This window comes from Alosa pseudoharengus, unplaced genomic scaffold (genome assembly GCF_046254945.1).
Source record: "Alosa pseudoharengus isolate Yale_2024_CS ecotype anadromous, Long Island Sound unplaced genomic scaffold, YU_APseudo_1.1 YU_APseudo_1.1_scf_12, whole genome shotgun sequence".
NCBI classification, from domain to species: domain Eukaryota; kingdom Metazoa; phylum Chordata; class Actinopteri; order Clupeiformes; family Clupeidae; genus Alosa; species Alosa pseudoharengus.
Window position 1 is genome coordinate 10,948,549 of NW_027468587.1, and position 12,196 is coordinate 10,960,744.

General features: G+C 42.0%; 1 protein-coding gene across 1 annotated transcript in view; it reads right to left on the bottom strand.

The window, feature by feature from the left end:
• The window catches only part of lars2 (leucyl-tRNA synthetase 2, mitochondrial), an 89,828-nt gene that overhangs the window by 44,070 nt on the left and 33,562 nt on the right, over window positions 1–12,196 (bottom strand). Inside the window, exon 8 of the mRNA XM_076280145.1 lies at window positions 5,762–5,869. Within this exon, the coding sequence (XP_076136260.1) occupies window positions 5,762–5,869 (108 nt within the window). The remainder of the gene's footprint in view (window positions 1–5,761; window positions 5,870–12,196) is intronic.

A 12,196-nucleotide genomic window follows, 5' to 3' on the forward strand; every position in this document is an offset into this window, starting at 1 on the left:
GCAACTCTCCGTTGGCTTGTGAGCTTGAAAAATTAAACTTCTATCAGGCCAATCAAATCGTCTATAGAGTCGTTAGGGGGGCATAACATAATGATTGATGGCAGAGTTGCAACGGTTTGGCTTGAATTCCCTGCTACTTGAAAACAAAGAAGATGGATATTGCTGTTGGCCAACAGTGTGACACGAGTTAAGCTTGTTTTGAGATGGCAAAAGTTTGAACAAGCCAACTAGCTCCGCTGGTGGGAAAATGCATGGGACTCAGTGCTGTCCTATTGCGTGCAGAGGGAATTTGAAAGACAACCGATTATCCCACCCCTCGGACTGAGCACTGCGAACGGTGAGTGCCCAGACCCTACATTTTACCCCACATGTGGGTCTGGCTTGTCAGGCTAGCATTTTGGGGATGGCCAATACTAAATTCAATCAGATTCATAGCCTACATCCGGATGTGTTGATATTGAGGCAATGATTGCATGCAAATGCTTGGGCTTCAGGCCATCCTTAAAAATATTTTCGTTTGCCGTAACCCGACCGACCCTGTCAATTTAGAACCGACCCAAATATTTATTTTTTTCCCCTTTTAGTCTGACCGACTTGCCGGTTGTAAACTTGCGTTAATACCGACCGATTGTTTTTTTCACTCTAAACAACCAATAGAAATGCAATGAAATAATATCTCTTTTAGTAGGCCCAAGTATTGTGAATAAATTGCCTACATGCAAACGTGGCTCACTTAAATAAAACCCCGTGGCGTCATCTCTACACCATTAGTTTTACGCATGTCACACTATGGCCTACGCTTCGTTTCATTCACACAAACTGATAACGCTTTTACTTGGCACGAAGTTCTGGAAGAACTGTGGCCAGATCTTTTCTCATCCCTTCTCCCCCCTAGTCTAACGGTGACCGTGTCGGAGTATTGAAATTGGTTGTGGTCTATTCAGCATTTCTCAACATATGGGTCCGCAACATGGAGACTGCTGGTCTGCGGAGTCGTGGAGTGAAATTAGGCCCGGTGCTTCATCTGATAATTTTCTGCGCAGTTGATCAAGAAACCGCGGATCGATCGACGAAAAAAGAAAACAAACGTTTCTGTTATCGATGTCATTAAACATGGAGCCCTACAATTAAGTGGTGAGCACTCATTCAATGCGCGTCTGCGTGAGAGAAACTGAAACTAATCGATAACGTTGGTATCAAAGCTCCGCTTCAACCTGTTGGAAGGCTATTTATTTATTTAACGAAACTTAATAGAACGACGTTGTTTTTTGGAACTTCCTTAGAAACAGAGCAGAGACTGTATAAAACACTGTATAGCATTGAGTATTGTATAGTCAAATTTCAATATAACGTGGCCAAGAGCTAGTAGCCTTCTTTCTGGGTACATGTAGATGAGCCCTATGACCCCAAAGTCTGCCATGACCGGGCCTCAGGTCAAAGAAGTTTGAGAAAGGCTGGTCTATATAACCTAACCTGGCCCTAGCCAGATGAATGTCGTTCCGCTAGCTCCACTCATCCATCTGGAACCGATCCATTGAAATGTCGTTTCAGAAGGCTGGACCTAATCAAAAAATGCTTGCATATGATTGAATAAGCCACTTGTCCGTCATCTATTGACGTGCTACTTCAACCACTCTCATCGAAGCCAACCCGTGACGCTGATAACAGTCTCACAGTCGCTTCTACGCTATGTCACATCTATGAAACTCCCGCCCTGCGTCCTGATTGGCTAAACCATAAAGTTGGTTGGAGAAATCACTCTCAATGGAAGAGGTTCCAGATGGATGTGAGTGAAGCTAGGCGGAGCTAGCGGAACGACATTCATCTGGCTAGGGCCAGGTTATATATAACCTGCATCAGAATGAGATTTGCAATGGTGCGCCTGAAGGCACGGGTTGAAGACCCAGTCAGTTACGTCACGATATGCACATTTGTGTAAATTCATTCCTACGTAATCACCATGACCAAAATTGTACTTTTTTTTTTACTTTGAATCTTGAAAAAAAAAATATTGACCTATCTACCGACCCATTTTTTATTTTTTTTGGCTGTTACTGCAAACAAAAATATTTTTAAGGATGGCCTCAGGGCCCCCTGACACCTTGGGCCCCTGGGTCTGGGCCCGGAAGGCCCGTGCAGGAATCCATCCCTGGGACCAGGGTCCCAGAGTTAAATGAACATTGATATCAAAGGGATCTAGCCTACTACTAGAACCATGGGAGTCGGAGGCATTGTGAAAGTGGGTGGGACATTTCAGAGGGGGGGTATGGGGGTCCTCCCCCAGAATTTTTTTTTGGACTAGATGCAATTTCCTGAATTCTGGTACATTTTAACAGGTTATTTAGATACTTCTATATAACAAAATAAAGCCAGCCTACGAAATTAATAAAAAGTAAATTATGCATAATTTAAAAATAACTCAATAGGCTACTTGGCTACGCAATAAGGTTTCCATTAGAGCACCGCAGACGTTCAATGAACGCATGAAAGCGGATGGTTTGTTTGAAATCCCGACACTCTTTCAACTACATGGAACGTAATAGTGATCATCAAATACCTCCCCAGATTTCAGTGCCCATCAGTCCCAACATTTAACAATATAATCAAACAGTCCAAAAGTAAATTAAATATCAAACTAAACCGTGAATCCAATGAAAATGACAATGAAGCACTAAACAGTTGCTGAAAACAGCACTGGTATTTCGCACGTCAAAAGTGAGGGGGTCCAAACTAACAATTTTAAAAAGTGGGTGGGTGTTTTGTAAGAATTTAAGAAATGTTTGTATATTTTAACTTTTAAATGCATCAATCTCAAAATAAATTCAGAAATCAGATTTGCTTATTTTTATGGAAATATTTGTGCTGTAGCCTAAGCTATTTTGCACTTCAGAATTATAACCATGCACACACAGGTGGAATAGTTATGGTGATATTGCAATAAGTTCACAACCACAAAAACATATGCTACATTTCACAGTTCAGAAATGTTCAAAAATGTGTGTACATTTTAGCACTCCATGAAATTATGCAGAAGTGGTCACCTGTGTTATTCAGCTAGTTTATTTAAGATAATATATTGGTCATTGTAATGGCCATAGCCTATAGCCTACATGCTATTCCTTTTTCAGGATGTACCCATATCTGCATGATGTGAATGTTTGCATATGGCTTATGTCAGGCTTTATATCAATATTTGTGTCTCGTTATTTGATTTTCGTCATATTTTTGCATTAATGTCACTAGGAAGCATGCCAATATAAATATAGTCATTTATCTGTAATGGGATTGGGTGGAACCTGAAATATAAGAACCATAGTGGGATAATCTATGGCTGAGCAATTTACAAAAATGTATGTAGGCCTACTGACAAATAGTTTACATTAGAATACATTATAATTTCGCCCCAATGAGGCTATGTAGAAATGTGTTGCAATTTCAAAACCGCATTACTCAGGAACCACTTATTGCACAGAGGCATGCTTTATATCCTCGTATTCGGTACGGTTTGCTGTTTATTGTGATATTGGGTTTGCCACGTGTTGTGTGAAGGGTTAGTGAAATATTAAAACGAGAGTAATGGGTGTGCACTGTGTGCAAAATGCATATATGATTAGCCTAAATTGCACGTCGGTTCAATGTTAATTTCCTCGCGAACCATTTATCACAGCAACTGTGGCGCTAATATCATTGGAAAGCTTAGATTCCGCACGTTCACCTGATGTGTGATATGTATAGGTTTAGTTTAGTTGAACCTCAGGTATTTGACCTAGGCCTACCAGGTTGACACTTCAGCGTGAAAAATAGCCTACTCAATAATACTCAAAGCATACCTGAAGCCGGGGAAATGCGAGGGGAATGCGCCTGGGACGGCTTCTGAAGTAGCATCGCAAATGAGAGAAAATTTAGAAAATTCCACAGACAGGGGGTGCTCTTGAACCCTCTCACCTCTGCTCTCACCGTCTCTGAAAGCATAACCGTGGCTCAACAGGTAGATCTATAGATAGGCTAAACTCATTTTTCAGGCATCTGACCGACCGGGTTGACACTTCAGCGTGAGAAATCGGGGGTGTGGCGTGTGAGTGTGTGAAACTAATCAAATGCGTGTGTCTCACGGCCAATGCGTGAGAGTTGGCACCTATGATGGAGTCGGAGTTTCTTTAATATCGAGGCGTCATATTTGTCTGATGGCCTGCTATAAAATGAATTGCGATGTCTGTCTGAAAAAGACGCGCTCGTGCAGTCAAAATGAATGGGAGTCTTCAGAACAGGCTTGTCAGTCAACCTGACATAACAGTGTGTAAAGTAGCCTATAATGTGAATGACTTGTTATTTTATCAAGGATTTCTTTCTTTTTGCAAAAAATAAAGTACAATAGGCATTAATTAGTAGGCCAGGAGCATGCTGAAATTATGTGGCAAATTGCGTTTTTTATTACAATGATAAAATTGTAAAAGGACGTGACCGAAGCTGAGGCAAGCCAGGCAATAGGCCTATAGGCCCGACGGTAATTGTAAAGCAATTTACAAAAGATTCACTGAACAAAAATGCTGATGTGGTACATGAAAATGTAGCTAAAAATGTGGAGAATTCAATGCAATCAAGCATTTTGGACGATATATTGTCACAAGCTGGCAGAATAGGCAACAGGCCGATGTGCGTTTTATTTGGAGACTGTTTTGCGCGACAGAGACTGAGTTTGCTGCTGATATTCTGGGGATAGGCCTAGCCAATGTACGACTTTTGCCTTTTAATATATTTGCTGCATTAGATCAGTCTTTCTAGAACAGGCAAGGGCTTTCTAGCCTCACGTCAGCAGCGCTGCATCACCCATATAGCCTACATTAAAACAACCAGCGGATGGTGGGCAGGTGTAGTTTTGAAAATTGGTCAACAAACTTTGGTGCTGATGGATGGCTGATGGATGATAAGTTTTGCTATGCAGTTATGGTTGAAATAATAGCCCATCAGCGCATCTCTCGTGTGTGTGCCTCTCTCACTCAGAGGGGAGGGAGAGGCTGAGGGTCGATCGATCCAGCATGGATTCTAAACTCTGTGGTGGATAGGATCTACAATTAGGTGTTAATAATATTACCACGCTAGGTCAAAGTACTCCCAAGTGCTATTGCGCCACACATTGTAGTTCTCATGTTTATTCGCTTGGAAAATCGTCACGTTTCATGTTGTGTGCCCTAACATTTTTCATCAACTACTCGTGCAACTGTATTTAAGTAGGTAAAACGTGGAGGTGTTTGAATACTGCTATGTGCCTCTCTCTACGGCCACGGCAGAGCCCGCTAGCATAGCAACATGCTAACACATTCGCGGCGCGCGACAGAGCGTTTGAGTGCACCTACCGACGCGGGAGAGGTACGACTCAACTCGTGAAAGTTACGGTAAGAACATATATCACTACTGATTTTGGGTGGCGTGTTCCTTTAAGCGCTGATAACATTCTGCCTATCCTAACATATCGCTCGCACTCCAAGGCAAAGCTGTGTGTACCAGACAATGCACTGGCGTTTAAATGAGCTTACAGCAGCTATCGACCGCTTTTCAATGGGTGCTGATGAGAGAGAGGCCAAGACTACCGAGAAGAGGGAAAGAGGAGTCAATACATGTTCAGCAGCTGAGTTTTATAGAATAAGGTCTAGTCAGACAATCTGCTTTAGACTGCTTTACAGACAGAGAAAGAAACCAGACACACACAGACACACAGACACACACACACACACAGGTAAGGAGAATATAAGAGAGGGCTCACCTTGAGCTGGAACTGGAAGAAGCAGCCGGAACATTCACCAATCCAGTTGGCCTGCATGCCCTTCACGCCATACCACTCAGGAAGCTCCGCAAGAGCATCAAGGAGGGGCTGCAACACACACACACACACACACACACACACACACACACACACACACACATCATTTCAAGAACAACTCTGACCCCCGACGCATGTGGCAAGGCATCCAGGCCATCACAGACTACAAAACTACTAACTCCAACCCCCCCCCCCCCCGATCTCTATACTTCACTCTGCCCTGTCCCACCTTGACAATAGCAACACCTATGTGTGAATGCTGTTCATTGACTTTAGTTCAGCATTCAACACCATCTACACCTCTAAACTGATGACTAAACTCAGTGAAGTGGGCATAAATACCTCCCTCTGTAACTGGATTCTGGACTTTCTAACCAACAGACCTCAGTCTGTTAGGTAAGATAATCACACCTCCTCAACCATCACCCTGAACACCGGCGTACCACAGTACTCTACTCCCTCTTCACCTACGACTGTACATCTGTACATGGTTTTAACAAAACTGTCAAGTTTGCAGACGACACTACGGTGATTGGTCTCATCAGAAACAACGAAGAAATGGCCTACAGGGAGGAGGTCCAGCACCTAACATCGTGTTGCACTGACAACAATCTGGCTCGTAACACTAAAAAGACCAGAAAGCTCATTGTGGACAAAGTTTGCAAACACACCCCCATTCTCATTAACAGGACTGAGGTGGAGCATGTCACCAGCTTCAAGTTCATGGGTGCTGACATCTCTGAGGACCTCTCTTGGACCCTCAACACCTCTACCCTGATCAAGAAGGATCACCAGCATCATTTCTTTCTGAGGAGGCTAAAGAAGGTCCACCAGTCTCCCCAGATCCTGGTGAACTTCTACCACTGCACCATCGAGAGCATCCTCACCAACTGTGTCACAGTTTGGTATGGCAACTGCTCTGCCCACGACCGAAAAGCACTACAGAGGGTCATGAAAACTGCCCAACGCATCACCAGTTCCTCACTCCCCTCCATTGAGGCCATCCAGGACAAGCGATGCTTGCGTAAGGTGCGCAGCACCATCAAAGACTGTTCTCACCCCAACCACAGACTGTTCACCCCATATTTATGTCTAATTACAGTGCATGAAAATGCACTGTACTGTTCTTCCAAGGCAACATCAACAACAACTTCTTATTATTATTCCGCTTACCACTTTTTCCGTACGCAATTTCTCTTGAACAGTTTAACTTAGAAACTTCGTTCAAACTTTGTAACGTAGGTCTTCAAACGGACCAAGCTGCTATGTCTTTTCAACTTTTCAACTTTTCAACTTTTTAAACTATTAAAGAAAAACTTTTTAAAAATCCCCATAGACTTAACATTGCCGATTATGACATCATAATACGGCCATTAAGCAATTAGAATCCTATGGCAGGTGTTCAGGCCACCTGCAGCCTCAGGCTTTAAGCATACAATCTGGGTCAATTAAGACTACACATCCTATTCAACTGTTTCCTCTGCCCAAAACTGTTTCAAAATAAAAGTCCTCACTACAATAATCCACTTTTAAACAATGTAACCCATTAAACTACTGAACTTTCTACATTCAACTTTTAAACGGTCTACTTTTAAACTATCATTAAACTATCTATCTATTAAATTAGCTGTCTATCAACAACTTTTAAACTATCTACATTCAACTTTTAAACTTTTAAACTATATAGATTCAACTTTTAAACAGTCTACTTTTAAACTATTATTAAACTATCTATTAAACTAGCTGTCTATCAACAACTTTTAACTTGTCATCAACTATGTCAACACTTGTCATCAACTATGACTCCTACCCACTGTAGCTAGTTAGCATGGTTAGCATGTTAGCATCGCTAACATTGTTAGCATTTTTAACAAAACTGTCACATAGTTAGCATGCTAGTTAGCATAGTTAGCATAACAACTAAAAATGATTAGCTAGATTAGCTAAGTCACATGGTTAGTATAGTTAGCATGTTAGCATGTTAGTTAGCATAATTAACATAACTACTAAAAATGATTAGCTAAGTTAGCTAACTCACATGGTTAGCATGTTAGCATTGCTAACACTGCTATAAAACATTAGCTAAGTAGCATTGTTAGCATAGTTAAAAATCTTAGCATAACTGCTAGCAAACATTAGAGCCATTCCAACTTTCAGTTATCGTCAAATATCTACCTATACACAGCCATTAAACTATTTGAATATCAACATTCATTAAACTGCTAGAAAACGTTAGCTAAGTTACATGGTTAGCATGTTAGCATTGCTAGCACTGCTATATAACATTAGCTAAGTAACATGGTTAGCACAGTTAAAAATCTTATACACAGCCACAGCCACACAGCCATTAAACACAGGCATTAAACTATTTGAATATCAACATTCATTAAACTTCCAGTCTGTCAACAACTTTTAAACTATTTACCTTCAACTTTTAAACGGTCTACTTTTAAACTATCATTAAAATCTATTAAACTAGCTGTCTATCAACAATTTTTTAACTATCTACTGTCTATCAACAACTTTTAAAGTATCTACATTCAGCTTTTAAACAGTCTACTTTTAAACTATCAACTTTTATTAAGCTATGCAACCACCATGTCTATCCTAGCATCACCGTAGTAACCATCTCTGTATTATCTGTTTTTACTATACATGATATTTTACAGTACATCACAACTTTAGCATTTTCATGCACTGGTAATTCCTTGGAATTGCATTTCTAGTTTATATTACTCTCTAAACGTCCTTCTGTAAATCCACTGCATACTACTGTCTACACTGCACTATATTTCTTGTCCTGCCTATCACATTGCACTTTTCTGATTTTTGGCACTTCTGGTTAAACACAAACTGCATTTCGTTGGCTTTGTACTTGTACTCTGCACAATGACAATAAAGTTGAATCTAATCTAATCTAATCTAATCTAATCATAGGGAAAAGAGTAACTTTAATCCCACTGATGACAGTGAGGACCCAGGAACACTCATGAGCATCTCGACCTCTAGAGGGCACATTTCAAACAGCTGCCCATTTCAGCCATAAAGGTCATTAGACTGCACGACCACCAGGGTTGTGCACAATTCGAATTGCAAGTCTGCTTCCTGTTTGCTACCTCGATTGAAATGCAAGTGAAATTCAAGAATTGAATTGGAATTTAAGAGCTAGTTTCAATTCAGTTCTGGAATTTTGCACAAGCCTGACGACCACACACACACACACACAAGAAAAATCCCACATAGCAATTTAAACTCCAGAGGACAGACAGACCGTACTCTGGACAAGCCTGGCACATTTAGCCAACTGCTCTGTCAATCATCTCTATGGTCATGCACACGCACATGCACGCACACGCACACACACCCACACCCACACACGATCATATGCAACAAGCACACAAATAAAGTTTGGTCACTCCCTACCTGGGCAGCATGACCCAGGTAGGGAGTGAGATTTCCATAGTGTGCAGAGGTGGACTGGGCTGCACAACAGGAAGTTATGCATAATAATGAGGGCCAGCACTTACATGCACATGCACACACACACACACACACACACACACACACACACACACACACACACACACACACACACACACTCCCGCGCACACATGGGCACACACATACACACATACACACAGACACGGGCACACACATACACACAGACACGCACACACACACACACACACACACACACAAACACACACACACCACAGCTGGCCTCTGCTCTGTGAAAGGACTGGGCTGTGAAAAGCAGTCTGCTCTCTCCCTCAAAAGCTTTTACAGTACCAACTAACTGCCACTGGTGCAGCCTGGGAAACCATTAGGAAAAGGGGATGAGAGCAGAGGGAAGAAAGAGAGAGAAGTGAGGGAGGAAGAGAATGAAACAAAGAGGAGAAAGTGACTGAGCAAGTGAGAGAGCGGAAGAGAAAGAAAGAAATGAAAAGGAAAAAAAAACCGGAGGAAATGAGCAAGAACAGAAGAGAGCAGGAAGAAGAGAGTGAGAGAGAAAAGGAGAGGAAGAAAATAAATCTAAAATTCATCCTCCAAGGCAGCTTAGTCCAACATTCTGCTCTGCATTTTGCGTCAGCGGTGACTTACACCCACAGGATGGCTTCTCTTTCGCTCACAGCCTGCAAGGAGCAGGATCTAACAATGTGTGTGTGTTTGTGTGTGTGTGTGTGTGTGTGTGTTTGTGTGTGTGTGTGTGTGTGTGTGTGTGTGTGTGTGTGTGTGTGTGTGTGTGTGTGTGTGTGAGTGGGACGAACCGCCAATCTAGCAGCACATTAAAATTACACAACTAAAATGCAGCAGCAGCAGCAGCAGCAAAAGGAGCTCTCGGATCACAAACGAGAGCCAAGTGGTCACAACTGCAAGACCCACGAGAACTACACAAACTTTGAGAAGCTGAGAAGTACACATGGATTTAACAGGACTTTTGAGAAGCAATTAAGACTAACTTTAATCTGTCGGTCCAGATTAATTTGCCTTAATATCCGAACAGAGTCCGATTGTCTTGATTGACTGTCTACTACAAGTGACCTGATACGATCCGTGTGTCCATGTGGCTATTCTCATTTCCGGTCGTATCGACATTAAAGTAATGACATTGGGCCTGGAAGTATTGTTGACATCAAACAGGCCAACAAGAAGGGAAATGAAATTAGCTTCCTAATTCACCTTATGAATCTACAACATGTTGGCTGAGGAACAGGATTAATCAAAGGACCAGGGCTGCAGTACAGTAGATGTTGGGGTTGAGGCAGTTCATTTGCACTGCTCACCAATGGCTCCCTTTGCCAATGCAAAGCATCTTTCTTGTAGATGTGATGCACAAGTTAATGTCACATTGCCTTCAGAGAGGTCAGTGATTTAGGTCTGTGATTTTAGAACAGCATTTTTACAAGAAAAAGATTTCATACGATTGTTGGCTGTTCAGACATATGATTCAGAACAGATAATTCCACAGTTACAAGAACAGAGAAAGTCTTCAAAAAAGCTTTTAACCTGCCAAGTACATGATATCCCCGCACATAAACAGACAAACAAGAAACAAAAGGACAAAAAAATGCAAATAATCAGACACGTGAAAACGGGTGTTTCCAGGCTGTTGCATCACCCTTGTGCTTGGTGACGATGATCTCCACTGATAACTCCTCTGTAAGCCTGGAAGGGGCAAAGAGACACTGAAAGACACAGCAACCCTGTCTCTCTTCCCTCTGAAGAACCCCCAGACTAACCGCGCGGTGTGCGAGTGTGCTGCACAGCACTCGTGGATCGAGCGCGACATGTTCGCCGATTCTCCCCCTGACTCTCACTTCACGGTGAAACTTAACTGATTTGAGTGAAAAGTGTGAAACAGTGAGAACCGATCAACAACTCAACATTTACCGTAGGTGTGTTGACCGTGTCTGTGTGAGAGTGTGTGTTTGTGTATGTGAGTGTGTGTATGTGTATGTCTGTTTGTTTATGTGAGTGTGTGAATGTGCTCTGTTGCATGCCTTTGCACTGTACATCTGCAGGCAGGTCTATTTTTCTTCTATCTGATTCATATATGAATGATGTATAGACTATAAATGTATGTTTGTGATTTCTTTGGATTTCATTTTTGTGATAAATGGGCCTAGTGAATAATGAGAAAAGATATTAAGGTTTTACGATTTTATGATGCATTTTAAAGTTTTACGATGCATGATTCTGATCCCGTACACATTTAATACATTTCAGTGAACTGCTCTAGTTTTTCCATTCAGCGTATGCACTACAGCAGGGGTCCCCAACCTTTTATGTACCATGGACCGGTTAGATTCCTATTTGTTTTTCACGGACCAGCGGGGGGGGGATGGGGGGGTGGGGGGGGTTCCATATGTGTTGTGCATGCATTACTTGAAAAGAACTAGCTCCAGTTATGTATGAACAGTGAAGGTAACGATCTCTTAAACATGTGAAAAATGTGACCTTGAAGAAGTGAAAATTGAACAATATGAACTATGAATATTGAACAACTTGAAGCTATAAGTGTGAACATGCTTAACAAAATATGGGAACAAAACATGGGAACTAAACGTGCATTACGAATATAATCAGTGGGAGCCCGGTGCTTGTTTCCTTGCAACAAGAAGGTTCCATCTGGGGGTGATGGAAGACAGTGACACCCTCAGTGTGTTTGAAATGTCCAGTCGATTGCGCAATTTGGTCTTAGTTGCAGTCATTGCCGAAAACACGGCCTCGCATAGATACGTGGTGGGAAATGGTAGCAACGTTTTCAGCGCTTTTACGGCAATCTCGGGATATTCTGCTTTGGTTTTGATCCAAAAACCCGCCAGAGAGGTTTCCTTATACACACTCTTAAGACCACCGTCATTTGCAATTTCGATC